The following is a 24,376-nucleotide window of genomic DNA, read 5'->3' on the forward strand; positions in this document are numbered from 1 at the left end:
AATGTTTGAGGGAGTTCAAGACAGGCAGAAACTTTCAGAAATAGTAAGTAACAATGGAAATAAAGGATTTTTCCTAATAGGCAGAATATACTATGTAAATTCATATGTATTTCTACATAGCAAACACTACTGACAAGAACATTCATATTGCATTCTGTATAAAAAAAAACCCTCCTAAATTGTACCTGCCCCATAATGTCATGCATTCAAGGAGCACAATAAGAACTCTAACATAAACATTATAACAATTTTTTTATTGCAGTACAAATCCAAAGTGCAAGCCCCTGGGGAAGATGTGCTGTAGACAAGGAAAAAAGTATCTAAAAAGTTTCACTGCAATCAGGTGCTGCCCTTCGTTTTGACATGTAAGCAGGAAGCAAGGTGGGCTTGTTCCAGTGACTATTCCATCAGAATCAAATCTCCACTAGAGCTGAGCTTTCGGAATACAACTGAAGGAATCAAAGCCTCCTGGCAGCTTCAATATTTTGGTCTCTTCACCTCAACCCTGAAATTAGACATTTATATGAAATGCTGTAAAATGGGGCATTTTAGCAGAAAACACACATACACACACAAAACATACAGTATTAAAAACAAAGCATATCTTAGAACAAAAAAATGCAGAAGGTAAAGTAATTAATATTCTTCCGACCACCCATGTACTGTATCTCCTGCAAATGAGTAGCTGGACTTTGCTGAATACATACAAGGTAACATATATGAGAGAGATGGCTCCATGTGTACTTTTCACATCACATTAACTTTTCAAGTGAAAGCAATTATACTAACCCATCAGCCTCCATCTTCTTTCTTTTTTCAATGATCTGCAAAGAGAATACAATCACTGTATTCTGTATATGACATTAAAGCATTTATTTTTGGAATGCCTAACTTTCAAGCAAAAGATCATGTGAACAGCAGGAAAATCAAATAGAGCAGCTGCTTTCTGGTAGAATGGATACTGATTCTATTGCACACGTGAATAAGTTTAGTTTGCTCCCACAATATAAAGATAACTTTTAGGCATCAGAATTTTGATCATAAAGAAGCTATTAGGTGTCACATTCTGATTGAAAGCCCTGACACAGAATTGCAAGGACCTAAAAATATATCCTATTTCTATGCATGAAACTGAATGAAATAGCAGAACACAATCCTTTCCAAATGTAAAATCCTTTACACACACTGTAAGTGTGTGTGTAAAACCTTAAAGAAAACTACAACCTATGCTGGACAAAACAAATGTTATTAAATAAATATAGCTTAAGATGCTTACTGCACTAATCTTTTTCCACTGCCGATCTAGTTCAGCTTTGTCATTGGTCTCTTTGAAACGACGTGTCTTACGGCCTTCAGACATCTTGATTCCATACTGGAACGCTGCTCTAAAATAAAAGGAACAAGTCAAGTACAGATGGGGAATTTGTGATTCAGCTAGTTTTGATGCAAAAAAACTAAGATCTACTTTCTCAGCTTTTACATGAGGCATCCTGAGAGGCATTCTACAAAATGTAGTACGAATTTAGTTGTAATAATTTTAATTTAATTAACTTTTTTTTTATTGCAAAAGTTTTACAATTACATTTTCACCCTTTTCCCCCCCGCCTCCCCCCCAGACTTCCCAACCTCCCTAACCCTCCCCTCCCCCCAGACTTCCCTATAATATACTCATACTCATAAAAAACCCTTAATATAACACTTATATATAAACTTGAACCCCTCCCTCCCCTGTATAATTTTTTTCTTTACCTCATTACATTAAAATATTTCCAATACATTATTTTCAAATAAAAGCTATTTGATACTTTCTAGTTTGATATTTGTTCTGAACATATTCTATCCACTTTTTCCATTCCCATTCATAAGTCTCTTGTGAACAATCTTTTAAATATGCTGAAATCTTCGCCATCTCTGCAAAACTGGCCATCTTCAAAGTCCATTCCTCGATAGTGGGCAAAGCTTCATTCTTCCAGTATTTACCCATCAACAATCTTGCTGCTGTTATCATATACAATATCAATTTTATTTCACCCCATGTAAAACCCTTAACTATACCCAATAAAAACAGTTGTGGAGAAAATTGAATTTTTTTCTTCAAAACATTCTGCATGACCCACCAAATTTTTATCCAAAAAGCCTTAACTTTCCTACAGGTCCACCAAACATGATAATACGTAGCATCCAAACATTCACATCTCCAACATTTTGGCTGAACATTAGGGTACATACATGACAACTTTTTGGGATCTAAATGCCATCTATAAAACATTTTATAGAAATTTTCCCTCAGGTTCTGTGACTGTGTAAATTTAACATTCTGAACCCAAATTTTTTCCCATGTTTCCAACATCACTGGTTCTTCAAAATTTTGTGCCCACTTAATCATACAATCTTTAACTAATTCAGTTTCTGAGTCCCTTTCTAGCAAAACATTATAAAGCCTTTTGATATGCATTGGACCTTTCTCTCTTATATGTCTAACCAATTCTTCCTCATGCAACATAATACCAGTTTTTTGGTCCTCTTTCCATCTCAATTGTAATTGATTATATTGTAACCAAGTTAAATTAATCCCTTCATCCAACAGTGTCTGCAATGTCTTCAGCTGCCATCTGCCCGCATCTGTAAAAAGAACCTCTTTGTATAAAAACCCCCCGAGTGACATTATATTTGTATTCCACAAAGTATGACCAAGATCCAGCCATAGCGGTATTTTATAATCCCATTTGAGTCGATGCTTCTTCCAAACTCTCATCAAAGAGTCTCTAAGTATATGACTTTTAAATACTTTATCAACTTTGTCATCATAAAATAAGTAAGCATGCCATCCAAATTCAAGATCAAAACTTTATGCATTCAATATTCCAGCCTTTTTACTTCCAAACCAATCACTTGTTAAAGTTAAAGCTGCTGCATCATAATATAGCTGTAGGTTTGGAAGTTTGAGACCTCCTCTTTCTGGAACATCTTGCATAATTTTCAATTTCACTCTCGGCTTCTTCTCGTTCCAGACGAACTTATTCACTCCAAATTGCCAAACTTTCAATTGTTTATCACTTTTGAGCACCGGAATCATTTGAAACAAAAAAAGAAATCTTGGCAAAATATTCATCTTAACTGCTGCTATTCTTCCAAGTAGAGACAGCTGCAGTTTTTTCCAAGTCTCCATATCTTTCTGCACCTCTCGCCACAACACCTCATAGTTATTTTGAAACAATTTCATGTTTGATTCTGCAACCTGAACTCCTAGATATTTTACCTTAGGTACAGTCTCAAAACCTGCCCTCCTTTCAAGCTCATGTTTGCGATCTTGTGTCATGTTTTTAGCTATCATTTTAGTCTTTTTTGGATTCAATCTAAAACCTGAAACTTTACCATAGTCTTGTATAATGTCCTTCATCAAGATTATTGATTCCATTGGTTGTGATAGGGTAACAACCAGATCGTCTGCAAATGCCTTTATTCTGTAATCCTCTTGCCTAATCTTTATACCTTTCAAGATATTAGAGTCCCGTATTGTATTTAGCAAGACTTCTAGTGTTAAAATAAATAAAAGTGGGGACAACGGACATCCCTGTCTTGTTCCTTTTTCAATTTTAAACTCTGTTGTCAGACTTCCATTAATAATGATCTGTGCCTTTTGCTCTTGATAAATTGCCGAAATCGCCTGTATAAATTGATCCCCAAAGTCCATCTTTTTCAAAGTCTTTAATAGAAAATTCCAATCCACTCTATCAAAGGCCTTCTCTGCATCCAAAAAGACCAGCACTGCAGGGATCTGTTTATTCTTCTCAAGATATTCCAATAAATCTATTACTTGCCTTACATTGTCCTTCATATATCTGCCCTCGATAAATCCCGCTTGATCATCATGAATCACCTTTTGAATTACTGGCATCAACCTGTTGGCTAGTACTTTCGCAAAAATTTTATAATCTGTATTCAAAAGAGATATTGGTCTATAGTTCTCTGGTTTTTTAGGACCGATTTGTTCTTTTGGTATCAAAGATATGTAAGCTGTTGTCCATGATGGGGGTATTTTACCCCCTTGCTGAATATTGCAAAATAAATCTCTAAGTTGTTCCACCATTTCAGCTTGCAAAGTTTTGTAATACACTGCAGTCAAACCATCCGTGCCAGGAGCTTTGGCTGTTTTTAACTGTTTAATTGCTACTATTATCTCCTCCTCTGTTATAGGATAATTCATTCTTTCCTTTTGTTGATCAGTAATTTTTGTAACTCTTTTATCGTTTAAATATTTTTCTATATGTCCATTCTGCACCTCCTCTTTAGCATATAATTTGGTATAATAGTCCACAAAAGCTTCTTTAATTAATTTTTGTTGAAAGATTTCTTTCCCTCCAATATCAATACTATCAATAGTCCATATACTTTGTTTTTTCCTCAATGTGTAAGCCAACCATCTGCCCGATTTATTAGCGTTACAAAATGTGTTATGCTTCGCATATTGTAAGTTTGTTGCAACTTGTTCCGCCATAAGCATTTGAAATTGGTCTTTCAAAAGTTTTATAGCACTACGTATTCTTTCATCTGTTGGATTTTTAATAAGTAACTGTTCTTTATTCTTTATTTCTATTTCCAGTTCAGATCTTTTCTTTTGTCGGAACAGTCTATGTTTAGAGTTCATGTAGATAAGTACCCCTCTCATATAAGCTTTACTTGCATCCCACACAATTTCAATTGGGGTACCTTTATTCAAATTTATTTCAAAAAATTCTTTCAAATGCTTTTTAAGTTCTGTTGTATTTTTTTCATATCTAAACAAATTCTCATTTAATCTCCAAGATCGTCTCTCAACCTTGTCCATCTCAATTTCTATCCATACTGGGCTATGGTCAGTCAAAGTTCTTGGAAAAATCTTTGTTCTTTTTGTCTTAACAAGTAAATCATCTGTCAACAAAATAAAGTCAATCCTAGAGAAGGATCTGTGTCTATCAGAAAAAAAAGTATAGTCCAATTCTTTTGGATTATGTATTCTCCAAACATCTTTTAGTTCCATATCTTCTTTCATGTCAAAAAAGGTCTGTGGTAATCTGATTCTAGACTTTGCCAAACTCTTTTTATCTAATTTAGAGTCGATTACTCCATTCCAGTCTCCCATAATTAAAATAGATCTGTAATCCCATTGCAATATTTTAGTATGTAACATCTTATAGAAATAGTCCTGTTGTTGATTGGGAGCATAAATCCCAATCAGAAGAATTTGGCCATTTGCTATAGACAATTCAATTGCTACAAACCTACCATCTTCATCTGTTTCTATAACTTTAGCTGTTAACTTTTTATTTACATAAATAACCACACCATTCTTTTTTTGCGAAGTTGAAGATATAAAATGTGTTCCTAGTTTGGAGTTTATCAAATATTTTTGATCTTGAGTTGTGATATGCGTTTCTTGTAAACAAATTATATCATTATTAAATTGTTTCAGATATGTAAATAATTTCTTCCTTTTCTGTGCTGAATTCAACCCATTAACATTCCAGGATAAACACTTAAACATCATCAGCCTCTTTCTGGAGCAAAGAGCAAAATAATTGAAGGTCATCCGAAAGCTTCGATCTTGCTCCTCCCATAGCTCCAGTCTCTTGTGCAGTACTCTTATCTGCCTCCTTGTCTTGTCTTTCCTGTTGTTGTTGTTGCTTTTGTTTAAGTAACTTAGCTTGAGCTCGAGTTATACGTTGATCCTTAACTTCAATCATCCGAACCGGGTCCAAGATTGGAGAAGATTCCAGCAGGGGCTCATCCAGAAAACCTCCTTCTGCACCTTGCACTTCTTCTAATTCCTGCTTAGACTGTTCTTGCAGTTCTCGTTGAGGTTGCTTCTCTTCACTCTCTTTAATCTCCAAAACTGTAGATGTACGTGGAGATGGTGTTCTTTCCTTAAGAATAGTAGTGTAGAAGTGCTGTGCCTTCTCCACGGTATTCAAACGGTATCTTTCTCCCTTGTATCTGAAAATTATGCCAACTGGTGCGTCCCACCGGAAAGGTATCTGTAAATTTTGCAATTCCTTAACAAGAAAGCCAAATTCTTTTCTAGCTTTCAGCATTTTAGGAGGCAATTCTTTATAAATTCCAATTCGTGAGCCCCCCACTTGTACAGAAGTGTAAAAGGATTTTTGCAGGATATCGTTTCTTATTTCTCTATCTGTAAAATATATGACCACATCTCTAGGTAATTGTCTTTGTCTGGCCACCCAAGAGTTCACTCTGTAAATTTTGTCTATTTTGTGAAAAACCACATCTGGATTAACTTGTAAAATCTTAGCCAGGGCCTCAGAACAAACTTGTCTCAAATCCTGTCTTTCCTCCTCTCGAATTCCTCGAAGCCGTATAGCAAACTCCATTGCCCTGAATTGTATCATGACAATCTCGTTTTCAACTCTTTGCATTTTATTGTCAACATCAGCAATTTTATAATCATTGTCTTTCATCTTAACATTAACTTCTGATTTAAGTTCTTCAACTTTAAAATCAACTTTCCCAATAAATTCTGCCAGGCCAGATGCCACTTCTGATATTTTTTTGGTCACCTTGTTTTGATTCTGTTTCACCATATCTTTAACTTCATTAATTTCCTGCATAAACTCCTGATGTGATTTTTGAAGTTTATCATGTATCTCCTGTTGAGATTTTTGAAATTTGTCATCCAGAGTTCTAGAAATAAATTCTTTTAAATCTCCCACATCAAATTCTTTTTTCTGAGTCTGTAGCTGTTGAGCAGGGGGAGGCTGCGTTTCATGTTTGTGTGTGGGGGATCCCCCCCCGTTACCTTCCCTTCCTGCTTCTTTGAAGCCATCCTGCCACGTGATCTAGTTTTTCTAAAGAGGGAAGTTCCTTTTCCTTTCCCTCCTGCACAAAGACTTCTAAAAAAGTCCCCCAGATTTAATCAAATAAAGGTTGAAGTAAAGCAAAGTCAAGTATTGAAAAGGGAGAAATTTTCCACTTGTTTCTCTTATTACAAACAAGGCAACTTTGTAGCAACTTGGAAACTTTGTAACAAAACAAGATAACTTCACCAATCCACACTCGCTGGCTCGTTAACTCTAAGGCTGAGCGCCATGTTTTTTCAAAGCACTTTCACTCATTCGCATTTTTCTCAGTTTAAAAAGTCAACAAAGCGCTAATACTTGCGTTTCCAAGTTTCAGGATTCAGGTAATTTCGCTGTTTATTAAAGCTGGTTCTTTTCGCTTTAAGTTTCCTGCAGCCGGCTTGTTCTGCGAAAGCAGAATCGTCCCACGTCGCCCGGAGTTTCAGCAGGTTGGGAGGGAGCCACGCCTGTTCTCTCCCCAGAAACTTCCCTGGGGGGTTGCAGGGGCTCGACCTGTGCCCTGCGATCTCTTCTTCCTCAATCCTACGGATTTGGAAGTTTTCGAGCCGCTTCCTCGTCTCGGAGCGGCTCTACGGGCGGCGGGGCTGGCGGAGCTTCAAAAGGCGCCGCCGTCGCCAAAGACAGGGAAACCGGAAGTCTGAATTTAATTAACTTAATATGGCTACCCATTCCAGAAAACTCTGGGTGGGTTATAAAATCCATAAAAAGATAAAATAGTTAAAAACCACATAACAGGAAGCCCAGACTGAAACAACTAGAACAAAGAGTGCAATACAAATAATATGACAGGGGTACAATTAATATATCACATCACGTTAACCCTCGGCCTGGGGACAGAGACAGGTCTTAAGGGTTTTCTGGAATCCTATTATTTATAAATAATATATCCTATAATACCGTCTATCTTCCTACTCTTAAAAACAACTTGCAAACTCACTTAGGTAAAGCCTCCTTGTTATTCATGTACTCGCTATATTCTTCTTGTGTGTCGAAGTCCCAGCGACCCAGAGGTCCTTTTTTGTTTCCCTTGGGGAAGGAGAAAAAGACAAATGTAGTAGAATTATGTAGTAAAAACAACTGTACCACTTTAGGCTGAAAGTAAAGGAAACTGATTTTGAATGCTCCATATTTTAGAATACTTAATCACTAATTTTGATGCAGAAAAATAAACAAAAATGTTACCTTCCAAGAATAAAGTATCTAGACTAGAGAATTTTTGCAGTGGATATGCACACACACATATATAGACAAAAGCATTAAAATATTTTATCTCACATGGTAAAATCCATTGTGGCACCTTATTCAGCTGCAAGTGAAGCTAGAAAGTTAAAGTTGCCAGGTTCCCATGAAAAATTTCAATATAAATATATACTAGACAAAGCTGATCCATTGGGTCAGCTTTTCAAATCTATTTCCTTATCAGATTCCTCAATGCTTTCAGCAATGGCAGAGCTAATGTTCTGCCTTCACTACAAAAAAAACTTAAATATTCAGGGAGATATTCAGAGATGTATCTGCCTTGAAAATAGCCCATGTTGAACTGTACAGCACAATTGACCACAGGAGGTGGTTTATGTCATTTTGTATTATGTCATAAAATGTTTTATAACATTTGCCAAATTTCAATTGCATGAGAGTAATGGATTCTGAATTGTGACAACAATCTATAAGTTAATCCATTTGAGGTACCTTGGTTCAAAAATTATTGCCCTATGATGTACCATTTTGTTGTTAAAGGTTACACACAAACATGTAGAGTTTTAATAGTATGCAGATTCCAAATGACTCATTATGGAAATATTACACCATAGAAAAATACTTATTTTAAAATTATCGATGGTATACCTGATCCATTTTACTATAATCTACTTCTTCATCACTATCTACAGCCATGGCATCCATTCTAGGAAAAACACAAAATTGGCAGTAACTATATTTACAATCCCATTCAAAGTTATATTTTGAGATACAGCAGTAACAAATCTGGAATTCTCTGCTTAGTTTATATTCTATATATGTGGTAAAATCTAATACTGAAAAATTGGACTTCAGTCAGCATCTATATAGTAGACTATTTCAAAAAAGTTATATTCTCCTAGCCCACTACTGTGCCCATTTATAACTCAGTTGAGTAGCAAATGTATTGTATGTGAATGCGCACACTGATAGAAAACAATTGCAAGACTGTTTTGAATATCTACAAACTATTTAACTTCATTAGCTAGATTTTACTAATGCTTCAGTATAAGGCCAAATATTTTCCAAGCATGTGCATATGATAATGAATTAGCCCTATCAGCCTCTGGCCCTGACATTTTAAATACATAAATGCTTTTATTTTGTCAAAATTTGCCAAGAAAATGTGCATGGTCCTTGAGCCAAAAAGATTTCACATTCCTGGTCTGAATGTTTTTTTAATTTGAAATTTATGTTCCACTATTCCAAAATTTTAAAACTTGCTGATGTTACTTCTCTTCCTATATCAGTAGTCCTCTGAATGTTGAATACATAATATTCTTACGTTGCAGGGTAGCATTCAGCATAGCTGTTTAGCATTCCGAAGAAATCACCCAGTTGCTTTTTATCTTCAGTTTTTTTTAATGTATTAAAGGATAAGGAACAAAAGTCTTGAAAAGGACAAGATTGTCTCTATCTAATAAGCAAGTACCATGAATTCGAGAACAAGCAGAATATTAAAAAGGTCTTAAGCTGTTCAGTCAATATTTTCTTTCTCACAAGCTATACTAACAAGCACATCAATTTCACTGGAGCCAAGAATCTCTTCCAGTCACTCCACTGGAAACAATAGGTAGCCTTCAACATACAACTGTAATGGAGTCTGGAATTTCTCATTTCAGCCAGAAAACGTCACTCTTGAGACAGAGCTGTTTTGAAAAAGAAACACATATTCCTGTTCCCCAAGGTCTGAAAAGTCCAAAACACACTCCATATTCAGATCCGAGCTTTCCCTCAGGAGTTAGACCAAGCTGTAGGACTCAATTCTTAAGTCCTAACAGTTGTAAGTCATGGTACCCATATAACTGGCCCAATTTTATAACTTTTGTTGTAGCAGCGAATACTGTGGTTTTTAAGTTAATCACTCTGAAGCTATGGGTGTTTTCTACTGGAAACTGGACAAAAAGGCCAGAAACCAGCATAAAACTTCGTAAATTGTGGTCACATGACTATAGAACACTGTGACCAGCTATAAAGCTGTGCTGCTTGCCAAATGCCTAAAATGCAATCATGTGATCACATAGGATATGCAACTGTCAGAACTTTGGAACTGGGTTGTATGTAGCTTTGCAGGGGGTGCCTGTCATAACTTTAAAAGGTCACTAAGCAACTGGTCATTAAGCAAGGATTTTTTATATACCGTATTTTCCGGCGTATAAGACGACTGGGCGTATAAGACGACCCCCAAATTTTCCTGTTAAAATATAGGGTTTGGGCTATACTCGCCGTATAAGACTACCCCTCTTCCAACGCACACCAAATAAAAATTAAAAAAACATCAACTGGCTCACCCACAATGTAAAAGCAGCTGTGCTAGACCCAAAATGGCCCCTGAAACAAGCAGGAACCTCACACAGCCACAAAAAGCCCCAAAAAACAACTTTCACGCTTTACACACACACAACACAACACAACACAACACAACACAACTGGCTCATCCACAATGTAAAAGTAGCTGTGCTAGACCCAAAATGGCCCCTGCAACAAGCAGGAACTTCACACAGCCACAAAAAGCCCAAAAACCCAACTTTCACACTTTACACACACAAAATTCCACATACAGCTTTGTGAGATTTTGTGTGTTTGTGTAGTTAGAGTGAAACACTACAGAAACACACTAAATCTCAGAAAGCTGCACAAATATTATTTTATTTTATTTTATTTTTATTTTTATATGAAAGCTAAATTTAAAACTTCCTAAACTTTAAATGACTAGGTCTAAAAAAGAACTAAAAAAACCCCCAATTAACTATTTTTTTTTAAAGATCCCAAAGGGGGAAAAAACTTACCATACCCAATAGAACAGGGGTCTCCAACCTTGGCAACTTTAAGACTTGTAGACTTCAACTCCCAAAATTCCTCAGCCAGCTTTGTTTTGCTGGCTGAGGAATTCTGGGAGTTGAAGTCCACAACTCCCTGCCTGCTTGGTTGCAGGCAGGGAGTTGCTTGCTGATGGAATGGATTCAGGCAAGCGAAGCAAGGCAAGCAGCTAAGGCAGTGGTTCTCAACCTTCCTAATGCCGCGACCCTTTAATACAGTTCCTCATGTTGTGGTGACCCCCAACGATAAAGTTATTCCTAAAACCATCAAAAATATGTGTTTTCCGATGGTCTTAGGCCAGGGGTCCCCAACCTTTTGGACCTCAGGGACCACCAACTTCATAATTTTAAATTTCACAGACCACTAATACGAATCCAGTGCCCCGCTTGCTGAAGTACCTGGACTCCCAGTACGGGATGGGGTCCTTCAGGCACTCTCCATCCTCTCTGTCTCTCTCTCTCTGTCTCCCACTCTTTCTCTCTCATTCTCTCTTTCTCTCTCATTTTCGCTTTCTCTCTCTCTTACTTTCTCTCCCACTCTTTCTCATTCTCTCTTTCTCTCTCCCCCCTCTTTCTTTCTCTCTCCCCCTTTCTCATTCTTTCTTTCCCCCACTCTTTCTTTCTCTCCCCTTTCTCATTCTTTCTCTCTCCCACCCTTTCTCTCTCATTCTTTCTCCCCCCTTTCTCTCTTTCTCCCACTCTCTTTCTCTTTCTCTCCCCCCACTCTCTCTCATTCTCTTTCTCTCTGTCCCCCTTTCTCTCTCCCTCCTTCTCTTTCTCCCACTCTTTCTCTCTCATTCTTTCTCTCTCCCCCTCTTTCTCTCTCTCTCCCCACTCTCTCCCTCTCATTCTGATTCTCTCATTCTGATTCTCTCTCATTTTCTCTCCCTCTCTCTCATTCTCTCTCTGATTCTTTGGTTCTCTTTGATTCTGTCTCTTTCTCTGTCTCTCATTCTCTCTCTCTCTCTCTCTGATTCTCTCTGTCTCTTTCTCTCATTCTCTTTCATTCTGTCTTTCTCTCTCTTTCATTCTTTGTCTCTTTCTCTCTCTGTCTCATTCTGATTCTCTCTCTTTCTCTCTCATTCTCTCTCTCTCTCATCTCATGGGCCAGCCAGTGTCTTGGGGCTCAGAGGAAGTCAAGCATCTCCCTGAGAGACTGAGGGCCGGAAGAAGTGTGGGAGCGAAGCACTACTTGAACTTGTGCGGCATGAGCATTCGCCTTGGTATATTTGCGCCAGCCGATGGCCAAGGCAGCCCTCATCTGTCTGCTGAAAGTGCAGCATCAGGATTCTGCCTTGCTATATTTGCGGCGCAAGGCAGCCTTTGTTTCCTGCTGCTTGGGACTCAGAGCGGTAAATAGCGTCTGATCCGGAGAGCAGCTGGATTTTGCTCTCTAATCTGGATGCCAGATCGGCCCCTTGCAAACTCTCGTCTCTCGAGGAGCGCTCCCTGAAGCGGGCTGGAAACTTTGGTTGGACTGCTTGAGAGAGGAGAGCTTGCAGGGGGGCGATCTGGTGTCTGCAATGGAGAGCGGCATCCGGCTTTTTCTCTCCGCTGTAAGAGCGCTGTAAGAGCGGCAGCCCTCATCTTCTAATGCTTGGGACTGCAAAATCCAGCTGCTCCCCGGACCAGTCACCATTTACCACTCCGAGTCCCAAGCATTAGGAGATGAGGGCTGCCGCTCTTACAGCGCTCTTACAGCAGAGAGAAAAAGCCGGATGCCGCTTTTACAGCGGAGAGAAAAAGCTGGATTTTGCTCTCCATTGCAGACACCAGATCGCCCCCCTGCAAGCTCTCCTCTCTCAAGCAGTCCAACCAAAGTTCCCAGCCCCGCTTCAGGGAGCGCTCCTCGAGAGACGAGAGTTTGCAGGGAGCTGATCTGGCATCCAGATTAGAGAGCAAAATCCAGCTGCTCCCCGGACCAGTCACCATTTACCACTCCGAGTCCCAAGCATTAGGAGATGAGGGCTGCCGCTCTTACAGCGCTCTTACAGCTGAGAGAAAAAGCTGGATTTTGCTCTCCATTGCAGACACCAGATCGCCCCCCTGCAAGCTCTCCTCTCTCAAGCAGTCCAACCAAAGTTTCCAGCCCGCTTCAGGGAGCGCTCCTCGAGAGACGAGAGTTTGCAGGGGGCCGATTTGGCATCCGGATTAGAGAGCAAAATCCAGCAGCTCTCCGGATCAGACGCCATTTACCACTCTGAGTCCCAGGCAGCAGGAAACAAAGGCTGCCTTGCGCCACTCCTGACACAAATATACCAAGGCGGAATGCTGCTGCCGTACAAATGAAAGTAGTGCTTCACTCCCACAGCTTCCAGCCATCGCAAACGCCGCTTCTTCCCGCTTCTGCCGCCCCCTCCCCCACCGCCACAACAGCACCATTCATTCCGGATGGCGAGGGCTGCGCTCGTTTTTCTGTATTGCACCACCATCAAAACCCCTGTGAAAGGGTTGTTTGACCCCCAACCACTGAGCTAAGGTAAGCAAGCTGGAGGGGGAAAAGTTTTTCTCTTCTCCATGGCTCTGGCGATCCCAGCTGAATTGCCTGATTAGCAGGCAAAGCTGGGATCGTCAGAGCTGGGATCGCCAGAGCCATTTAAGGCTCGTCAGAGCCTTTCGGGCTGGTCTGCCTGGTTACAGGAGAACGACACCCGGCATATAAGACGACCCCCGACTTTTGAGAAGATTTTCATGTGTTAAAAAGTCGTCTTATACGCCGGAAAATATGGTATATTTCCATAGACCAGTGGTCCCCAACCCCCGGTCCGCGGACCGGTGCCGGGCCGTGGAGTACCTGGCACCGGGCCACGCAGCGGCCGGGGGACAGGAACGCTGCAGCGCAAAGGCTCCTGGGCCGTGCGCAATGGGCCTGCGCAAAGGCTCCTGGGCTGTGCGCAATGGGCCTGCGCAAAGGCTCCTGGGCCGTGCGCAATGGGCCTGCGCAAAGGCTCCTGGGCCGTGCGCAATGGGCCTGCGCAAAGGCTCCTGGGCCGTGTCCCCACCCCTGCGCGCGCTCAGCGGGCCGCGGCGATAAAAAGGTTGGGGACCACTGCCATAGACCATATATTAATGGCAGTCCTTGACTTACAACCGTTCATATGATGATCATTCAAAATTATGACAGTGCCAAATGGACTTGCAACTGTGCCCAAAGTTATGACCACTGCAGCACCCCTGCAGTCTTGTGATCAAAATTTGGATGCTTGGCAGCCCAGCCCACCTGCACTTACAACCACATGGGCACTGCAATTCCCCCCCCCCCAATCCCTGAGGTACAATCCTACATAAAGGTCAGGGCCTTCAACAGTTTTAGCCAGCTGTCCTACTGTTAGGCCTCAATTTCAATCTCAATGCTGCCTCTACCATAGAGAATTGCTATCTCAAGCCCCATACTGCAGCCAGCCACACCAGCACCAATCAGCCCCATATGTGGGAAATGGAAAAAAAAAAAGAAAAAAAGAAAAATCAGGGAAACGTCTGAAGTATTAAGAGAATGGCTCCTATCTTTTCTATGCTGGCATCCTGGCAATCAGCAGCATGGGAAACACAACTGAAGCGGAGTAGAATGCAGGGTGGCTGGCCACAGTGTGGAGCTTGAGACAGTATTTCTCAACAGCAGTGGCAGCATGAGGGCTGAAGTTGAAATTTGGGAGCAGCAGCAGCTGGCCAAGATTGTGAAGACCCCAGACCTCTACTCCAGGACCAACCCTGGCAATGACACTGAATGCCGCATTGTAAGGTTGGGCTGGGCTGGCTGAGGCTTCCTGAAGTGGTTGTGGTTTTGTACTGCACTGCAGCACCTAGCCAAACTCACACATGGCCTACACTGGGCTCCTAGGGCCTCCCCCACTCCTGAGGCAACCTTGCATTCCTTACCTGGGACTCCTCCATTTAACAACTTGCAAGATTGCTTAATGACTGCAACCCAGAGTGCCAGGATTGCAGTCATTGAGCAAAGCAGTCATGCAAGATCTCTCTTAACAACTATTTCAATGGACCATCAAGATTCTGGTTTCAAATGTCATCTTAAGTCTTGGACTACATGTATGGTGTTCTTTTGGAGCTTTCTCAAGATACAAAAGCAAAATATTTTTTAAATAAAGGTTGAAATTTATATAAAAGACATCTGTTTTACCAAAAACCCTACAGCAGCTGCTAAACCTAGAATCCCTCCTTCAGTATACAGATGTAAAGGATATGGTTCTGTCCCTTCCCAGCCAGTAGCACCAGCAAACTTTTCATTGATTGATTTAATCAACTCTTTGGCTGAGCCAGGTCCTGAAAAAAAGGAGAAAGAAGAAAGAAATTATTGACCAGTTTGATAGAAATAATACTGTTCCAGCTGAATCTTATTGAAAACTAAGAGGAGATAAGGAGACATAGAAGATCCTCTTGATTGCGTGCCATTACTGTATAGAGATTGGAATCAGTAAATCCAAAATTTAAGGGATATAAAAAAGTCAGTGTTAGCTTATTGTGATATGTAAATCAGCCTTTAAATTCACCACAAATATGGAAATAATCATACAAGCAAACTAAAATATATGTTTTTAAAGATCTTTCTTGCATGGCTAGCCATCAAGCTAAAAAAAGAATCCCAGTCATACTGTATTAGATTTTCTAAATATTCAGTGGAGATAAATCTCTAGTGATATTGAATGACTGGGATAAAACTTGTTTCTTCTTAAATCTGCAATTGCAGAGATACTTTGTTTAGCAATCGTATTTTTCCTGCTTGCAGCCAGTTTTTAAATCAAGGTTAACTTAAGAACTTACCTTTGTCTATATCATTAGGCTAAATGGAGAAAAGAAAATAAACACATTACTTTCAAAATAAACAATCAAGATGAAGGCTAGTTACTTAACGTAAGATAAACTGTTCCATGAATTCAAAAGATGCATATAGTGCAGAATTTTGTGCCCACGTGCCAGATACTGAGAAGAAGCTGAAAGTTCATGTACCTCTGCAACTAACATCTGAGAAGTACTTGAGAATAGAGTAAAATACTACAAGACCATTATTTCTACAATTTTACTGACAATTTTGTACAAATAATATTCAATTTAATTCACTGTTTCCATTTACTTATTGTAACTACATTAAAGTTACAAAAGATTTCAAAACTGTTTTATAATGGTAATACACAGTCCTGATCAAAGAGCCACAGAAAACACAATATCTGTGATGGAATGTCACCTGCAGGAGCAGTGGGGGAGAGTTTTGGCAATAAGCACTTTCCCAGATAGAGGCCTAGACAATCCCACATTGGAGGGAGGGGGGAGAAAGAGGCTCAGGGTAACCACACTCTAGAATCTCTTAGGATTCATCTAGTAGGTTAGAATGTTACAGTTTTAGTTTGGCAAGATCCTGTCCATTCGGTGTAAGCAAGTAAAGAATTAAACTTAACTGAATTTTGGGCCTGACAAAGTCTCACTTTTATGCGATAGATAGATGATAGATAGACAGACAGACAGATATAGATGTGTGCTTACCTCATCATCAGCTTTAGGTTTCTCAAAGTAGCTGTGCCTCTTCTTCTCCTCTTCACGTTCCCTTTCTCTCTCCCGTTCACGATCTCGCTCATGTTCCCTGTCTCTCTCTCTCTCCCGTTCTCGGTCCCGTTCCCTGTATCTCTCTCGTTCCTTTTCTCGTGGCACTTTTGCCGCCGACGGTACATAATCACCAATATCTTCAAAAATACTTTTCATCAGACAAGCACATATTAAAAAGGCAAAAGATAAATCAAATACACATAAGTCTCAGAAAATGGCATAAGAATCACTGATCATAAATTATTCCTTTCTATTAAACATTTTTGCTTCCAAGGTGGTAATATCTTCTTTTTTAAACAATTCAGCTCCTGAACCCTGAAGGGGAAGCCAAATTAGTTCACTTTAAGCAGCCTTTCGAAGTAACAGTAACAGAGTTGGAAGGGATCTTGGAGGTCATCTAGTCCAACCCCCCTGCTCATGCAGGAGACATTGTCTCTTCCTTCCAAACTGAGGACCATGCAAGAATGCAGCAGCTTCCTGAAAATAGTTCCAAATACAATGAGAAGGATCCAACCCCAAAGGATAAGCACTTTATGTACTTATACTTACTTCATGTCTGCCTCTGGGGGTTTCTTCTCATCCAGTTTCCCTACAAATACAGAGCAATCAGACTACACTTACTTCTGTACCTATGGTACATTATTTCTTTTAGGTGATAAAAATATGTTTTTGCAAATGTCTTGTAGCATTTCATCAATGGTGCATTTTTATATGATATGATACCCAATTTATTTTAATCTTTTCACCCTTTGATCATGCAAGTGTCTATTCCTCAGATTGAAAAAGAAATAATCCCCATCTTAAACAAATTTTCCACCCTAATGTGAAACATCAACATATAGGGCAATGTAAAATCTAAGTTTTGTACTCCGTTACCATTCTGACAATCAAATGTTAACAGAATGTTAATTTTTAATGTTCATCATGTAAAATGAGATATGCAAGTCTGAATTCTAAACACATATGCTTACCTTTATCCTTTTTCTTGAGCTTTTTATTACGAGTGCCTTGCCTCAGATAGGAAAGAATCTGAGTCAGTTTACTAATTACAATATCATTTGTAGTCAATGTGGTTTGGGCCTAGAAGGATAAATCACAGGAATCACTACTCTGATAACTCATATACGACATATAATGCTCATAAAGCATTACCACAGCAATAAGGTCAATTACCTCCATGGTTGGACAATCAGCCTTACTTCTAATCAAAGTTGTGGGAATATCTGTGTCAGCATACTCATCATCAAGATCCACCACATAAGCCATTCGCCCTGGCAGGAAGAGCTCATTCCGCTCATATGCCTTGTTCCTGAATAGCATCCGATAGATGTTACGGCCTAGCAAAAAAGAGGATTCATGAATATTTACACAATACATTAAGCTAAACAAGCCACAGTATGTTTTTATGATATTGTCAGAACTAAAACCAAGACACTGCAGCCATTGCTCCAATAAGCCATTCTTCAAAGCACATAAACCCAAGCCTAGAAAAAAAAAATATTTTCACCCTCAGGTTATTTAAGAACTCATAGAAACAGAATAAACTTGCTCACAGTACATGTTCATAACATCTAATTCTAGGTAAAAAATATATAAGTTGGACTAAGATCAAGATGATCCAAGTTCACTCTCAAACACAGAAGTTCATTGGGTGACTCTGGATGAGTCTCTCTCAGCCAGACCTACATCACAGGCCTTCTTGTTGTTGGACAGAAAAAAAAATGGAAGGAAGGCATTATATATGTTACCACAAGCATCTGGAGAAAAAAATAGAATGTATATCTAATAAATAAAATGTTTGAACAACCTTACCCAAGCGAGTCTTGAATTCAATTTTATTTTCTGGATCTTCATCCTTCCTAGAAAAGAAGCAATGAAATACATGTGAGTAGCTGGACTACTATTCTTTCAGCCTAAAATCTCATAGGTCAGAACTCTCTTATCCCTACTTACTTAGTTTCTTTTTGGGGCTTTTCCATTAGTTCTTCTTCCTCTTTTTCTTTGCTGGCAATCTCTGCCCGTACCTGAATAGAAATACATTTCCTTTAAAATTGTATTATTTTATTAATATAGATTCCGAAAAGATTAAATAGGAACAGACTTCTGGCTCCCAACAGGTCTTCACCACTGTCTGCAGATCTGAATCTACCATTTTCCACTACCACCCAGCTGGTCAGCCACCATTGTTTTTCCACTGTTATGAGCAGCAGGAAAAAAAACTTCATAACTTATCAGGAAATTTAAAATATCTCCCTGCATAATAGCCTTGTTCAAAAGTACTATTTACTTACTGTTATTAGCAACCAAGAAAAAGCAATCTTCCATGCTCTCAGGATTGCTGAGGCAAGGAAGGTTAAGGAGAGAGGGAGAAGTAAGTAGTGGCAAATGGAAAAAAGGTTATTTAGATGTTTAATGCAGATATTTCATACATGAAATATATGTATTCTATGCAAAATATGTAATTGATATAATATACTTTAGTAGCAACCACTGAAAAATAACCCTGAACAAATTCTTCTTTATTTCAACCAATTTCTGCAATTATATAATTGAGAAAAAGATAGGAAAAATTACACAAAAAAACCCCAACCCCTTAGATATATGGAATATTTTTAGGTAGAGCAGCAGCACAAATAAGGGCAAGAACTTCCTTAAGATGTGAATTGTTATGCACTGTTGCATTTTCTGGCTCACCTTTTGCAACAAAGCAAAATCAAGTCCCTTCACCAAGTGAGTGTGTTCCATGTCACCACCCAAGAATTTGGACTCCTGAATCAATTGCCGCCTCTTTTCTGCTGCTGATTTATCCCTAGTACAATAAAAATAAATGGTTTAAGGTAAGCACTATATTGTATTTCCAGCCAGAATGGCAATAACTGTGACTGTACTCACGCCTCTGCAGTGGGTCCTACTGCCCTGTAATTGGCAGTTGTACTGATTAGTTCTGTTTCTTCATAATCTTTGTTGACACCATCGCGTCTTTCCTTGGCACGGTCTCTGTATTTCTCAGCCAATTCCCTCTCTCGCTCAATCTCTTGCTGGCGTAGTTTTGCATAATAGCTGACATTTTAAAAAAGAAAAAAGGCCAAAATAAATTAAGCAAACAAAACATGGTATTCTAAGAATACTTTTTAAACACCAGTAATGCTGATTGCCACTTTCGTTTCATTGTTAACCTAGACCTACATTAGTCATACAGAGAAATAACATATATATTGTCTGATTCATGCTTATATTAAGTACTAAAAGAGAAGCAAAATTATTAGCTCCATTTATCCAGCAATATGTTCTTCCTCCAGTTCAAAAATGCATCAGCTCTTTTGGAAACTTCAGGAACCAGTCTCTATTACCTTTTTTTCTTTCTCCTCCGGGCAGCTGGATCTTCATCTTCATTGTACTCTCTGGGCATTCTAAAAAGAACAAGAATAAAAATATTCATAATATTCTATGATTAAACTGCAATAAAATGTAAATTCTAATTCCAAAATAATATTAGCAATAATGAAGGTTTACTCTTTATTCACCTCAGAGGAAACCATAAATGCCTTCAGGAAAAATGCTTTCAAAATAATAACATCATCATGTAGCCAGTTTATAAAAACTAATAAATCTTACTTTTCAGGATTCCTACATGGATAAAATGTACATGACATTCTCTGAAAAACATTACTTTTTTTTGCAAATTTTATTTATTCAAGTAGTCTAGTCTTGATTTTAGCATTTATTGTGTGTGTATTTCAATTATTTTGATATATTAGTTATGCATGTATTTTTTTTATAGATAACGAGATTAAATTAGAACTAGTATAAGATAGTTATGCATCAGCTAAAATGTATTTGGTAAATTTGATAAAAAGTACAAAAATTGCATGCTTACTCATGATGGCGAGATTTTGAAGGTGGTGCAGATGTTGGTGCTGCCCGTGGAGTCATAAGAAGCTTACGAAAGTCTTCATTGGTCAATTTAGACCTATCACAAAAACAATTGCTTATAAAAGTGCATAAAAACAGAATAAGTAACTACTGACTATAATTATTCATTAAATTTGTATGCCACCTGACTCCAAATGACTCTGAAAAGGTTAGAGAAATTAAAGCATTTGAAATACTGCAAAAATGTGCAACTCATAGTACATAATTTATTAAGAAAGAAAAACTAAATGCCCCTATACAATATTCACTTACTATACCCATACACTGTATATAGATTTGCCACAATCCCTGCTAGTAAGAAAATTACTTTGTGATGTCTCTTGATTTGCTCACTGATTATAGCATGAAAATTGGTCAGAAAAAACAGAGAGATCTAGAAAAAATCAAAATGTTACAGGTCCAAAGCACAATACATTACTGGACCCTTATTGTTTGCTTGGTCAGATGGTATTTTATTTCATTATCAAAAGTACACTGGATAAAATGCCTCTATCTATCTATCTATCTATCTATCTATCTATCTATCTATCTATCATTTATTTATTTATTAAATTTGTTTGCCATCTTGTTGCAAGGCAATTCTAGGCAGCTTACAACATTAAACACTATTTTGGCCCTTTGTAATCTCATTAGCTAATATGCCCAAGTTTTTGCTTGCCAATGTATTCCAATCAGCACTGACAAAGATCCCTCCTATGACAAGGCTTGCTTTTCCTCCGTATAAATTGGAGATAGAAGCAGGGATTCCGATCCTATACATATTAAGTGGTACTGCTAACATTTTGCATTCCACACAAGTGTGAGAACAATTAGCAATCTTCAAAGTTCTATGTATAGGATACGGAAACCCTACTGTTGGAGGAAAATGTGCTCGATTCCCTTAGCAATGTATATGGGAAAAAAATTGGTCTGTAATACTGAAAGCTGTATCTTAAAATACAATTAAAAGCTCTACTCACTGATGAAAAGAATGAGAATCATCCACATCATGGCCATCTGGGGCTAAAGGGTTAGAGAATGGCTCACCTAGAAAGAGAATTATGTCAACATAACATATCTGAAAGATAAGTATACATTTCAGTCGAATAATCTATTGTGACATTTTTCATACAGAAAATATCTGCAGAGAAATAATATTAAGAAATACCTTATATGCAACTGATTTTCAGCCAGTTCCAAAATTTAACAGTGTGGAAAAATTAAGAGATTCAAGAAAGTACTTGCCCAGAACAGTATTAGCTTTCTTGCAGTCTACAGACCATTGTGTGAAACCCAGCAGGAAGGTACAGCGATAACAAACTATTTTTTTCTTTATCTTAATTTTTCCAAATTTAAACCTTCACAAATATAAAGTCCTCTTCTCACTTGAATTTTTCGTCACAACACCTTGGTCTTTTTATTTTGTACATAATAAATTATATTATTAAATAAATAATAATATATTATCTGTAGGAATATTAAGATTGTGTCTTAAAATTTCTACCAGAAATTTTTCCTTAAGAAATTGCAACCAAAGATTTTCTATGCAAGTAAAATCAAGGGAATAGCAGAAAGTAATATGATTGTTTGCAATACCTATAGTTATTTGGAATTGCTTCGGGATTCCTTGAAGACAGAAGAAACGAGAGATTCCCCAAAAGTCATGTGTATAAATCCCACAGAAGCATTATAATACATAAGTGCTTAAGAATCTGGCCATGTTTAGAAAAATCAAGAGGTAAAGTAAAATATAAAAGGGTGAAAAATAATTCCCATACAAACAAAACTTTGGTTTTCACCAGTCCATAAAAATGAATTCCAATAAGAAATAGAAACTGATGATAGTGATCATATTCAATTCTGAAATTGTAATTGAACAGGTAGTACTTCGTGTAAGTAACCCTTGCTTTTCTCTTCATTTTTTCCTCAGGTTTCCCGACTGAAAATTCGCCTTTTTTATATCCAATGTAGTACCATACAGAGCAAAGTAGAGAATATACAATTTAGGAAAAAGTGTGGCATGTTTTGCAAGAATTTAGCAAACAAATCACAAATCATCAATTTCTGGTAGAAATTTTAAGACACAAATATTATTATTCCTACAGATAATATATTATTATGTACAAAATAAAAAGACCAAGGTGTTTTGATGAAAAATTCAAGTGAGAAGAGGACTTTATATTTGTGAAGGTTTAAATTTTGAAAAATTAAGATAAGGAAAAAAATAGTCTCTGTTATCGCTGTACCTTCCTGCTGGGTTTCACACAATGGTCTTTTCCCCATCTGACTCTATAAAGCTCCCCCCCTCAAAGCAGTAATTAGAATCGAAAAGCCCCCTACTGTATGGCCGTCCATTCTTTTCAGAGAGAGGGTCCCTCGTTCATTAGGGATTGCTTTGTTGTACCCATCACATGGGAGACAAGACCCCCTCCCAGCCCCCTTTGTATGGATTGAGCCCATCGGCCACTCAAGAATAAAACAGAGAAGGGACAGCAGGCTGCCATAGATCCCTCAGAATATATTCGCTGGCCCTTTATTTGAAAAGGGAGGCCAGCAACAAAAAGTCCGAGGCCAGTTCGCCGACTCCCTCTCACCCCCCCCCGCCCCCCCCCGCAGGCTTTAAGGTGACACTCACTGTCTCGCTCCGGCATTGTCGCTTCTCTTGAGATATAAACGGCTCCAACTGAGGTGACGAACAAGCTCCACGGATCTCTGCCTCTTTCCCACAAGGCACCGCGCAGGGAAGGCACCTTTAACCCGCAGTGCACTGCGCGGAAACTCTCCGGGAGCTTAGAGATATGTTATAGTTCATCCATAGTCTCATCGAGATAGACTATTTCCGGGTTCAGTTTCAGAATCAAGTTTAGCCTTTCTTTCAATGATCTCTCATTAAAAATAACAGGCAAATCTAAGACTTCAGCATGTCTATTCAACAGATTGCAGCAAAAACACCCATTTTCATCAAGTCTTATTTTAACACTGAAAAACATCACTTTTTGCAGGTTGAGGGAACTTTAAATGAACTTGGCTATTTTGTAAGTTGATTTCAACGGCTTTGCGGGTTCTCTGCCTAAATGTTTATAAACTTAAATGCATCACTTTTTAAAACAATATATAACGTTTATAGAGGACTTTGCGATATAGACTGCAAAGATACAATCTAATCGATCTTTCGGATTTTGGATGACCTGGGCCTATTAAGCCCTGTTTGGTTGCTTACAAAAATGTTAATCTCGCTTTGCAGCCGCATTTCTTTCTACATAAATCAGCCGTTCCATCGCTGCTCTTCTAATTTTTCGCTGATTTCTATGCGTAGTAAAAAACGCTAGATCCCAGTATCGTAGAAAGTGCAGAGAAGAGCAACAAAGATGCTAAGGGGTCTGAAGGCTAAACCGAACGAGGAACGATTGAGCTATATCTAGTCTAACGAAGGGAAGCAGTAGAGGCGACATGAGAGCTGTCTTCAAGTATTTGAGGAGCTGTCACAGAGAAGAGAGGTTCAACTTATTTTCCAAAGCACCAAAGACCTCCAGAGCAGAACAAGAAGCAATCGGTGGAAGCTAGTAAGAGAGAAATCCAAACTGGAACTAAGGAGAAATTTCCTGACAGTGAGACCAATTAATCAGTGTAATGGTTTGCGTCCTGGGGTTGTGGGTGCTCCAGTCTTCAACAAAAGATTGGTCAGCCATCTGTTCGGTTTGCAATAGGGTTTCCTACCTTGGGCAGGAATTTCGGCTAGAAGAACAATCAATCGGAATAGAGCTGAGATCTGGAAGGGATCTTGGAGGTCTCCTACCCTTGCTCAAGCAGGAGACCCTACATCATTTCAGATAGGCGGCTGTCCAGTCTTTTCTTACAAACCTCCAGGGATGAAGACCTCCAAGGTCCCTTTCAGTCCTATGATTCTAGTTTTCAGTTTTCAGTTCCAGAACTTGGGCAGCCAGATACAGCTTTAAATTAAGAAAAAGATATGAGTTTTGTATCTCTTCAAACTGTTATAGG

The 24,376-nt window shown here is 38.7% G+C and overlaps 1 protein-coding gene across 1 annotated transcript; it reads right to left on the reverse strand.

Annotated features, from left to right (window-relative positions):
• Window positions 1-235: 235 nt before the first annotated feature.
• IK (IK cytokine) lies at window positions 236-24,355 on the reverse strand. The gene is made up of 20 exons (XM_087891226.1): window positions 23,010-24,355; window positions 21,355-21,421; window positions 20,340-20,432; window positions 19,813-19,872; window positions 19,355-19,522; window positions 19,157-19,271; window positions 18,416-18,486; window positions 18,275-18,321; window positions 17,636-17,799; window positions 17,434-17,542; window positions 17,012-17,051; window positions 16,403-16,610; window positions 15,686-15,704; window positions 15,107-15,187; window positions 9,376-9,454; window positions 8,700-8,757; window positions 7,792-7,880; window positions 1,277-1,385; window positions 790-824; window positions 236-505 (listed from the first exon to the last, which is right to left on the reverse strand). The coding sequence occupies exons 1-20, from the start codon at window positions 23,023-23,025 to the stop codon at window positions 478-480; spliced, it is 1,656 nt and encodes a 551-aa protein (XP_087747352.1). The 5' UTR covers window positions 23,026-24,355; the 3' UTR covers window positions 236-477.
• Window positions 24,356-24,376: the final 21 nt, after the last annotated feature.

This window comes from Pantherophis guttatus, chromosome 3, assembly GCF_059756535.1.
Source record: "Pantherophis guttatus breed Tessera chromosome 3, ASM5975653v1, whole genome shotgun sequence".
NCBI lineage: Eukaryota > Metazoa > Chordata > Lepidosauria > Squamata > Colubridae > Pantherophis > Pantherophis guttatus.

What these genes read in the sequence shown, in the direction of transcription:
- IK (XM_087891226.1), bottom strand. An exon ending in ATTTTGCTTTGTTGCAAAAG is followed by an intron (nt 18,487 to 19,156) that starts GTGAGCCAGAAA and finishes ATTTCTATTCAG; the next exon opens with GTACGGGCAGAGATTGCCAG. An exon ending in CCCCCAGAGGCAGACATGAA is followed by an intron (nt 16,611 to 17,011) that starts GTAAGTATAAGT and finishes TCTGATGAAAAG; the next exon opens with TATTTTTGAAGATATTGGTG.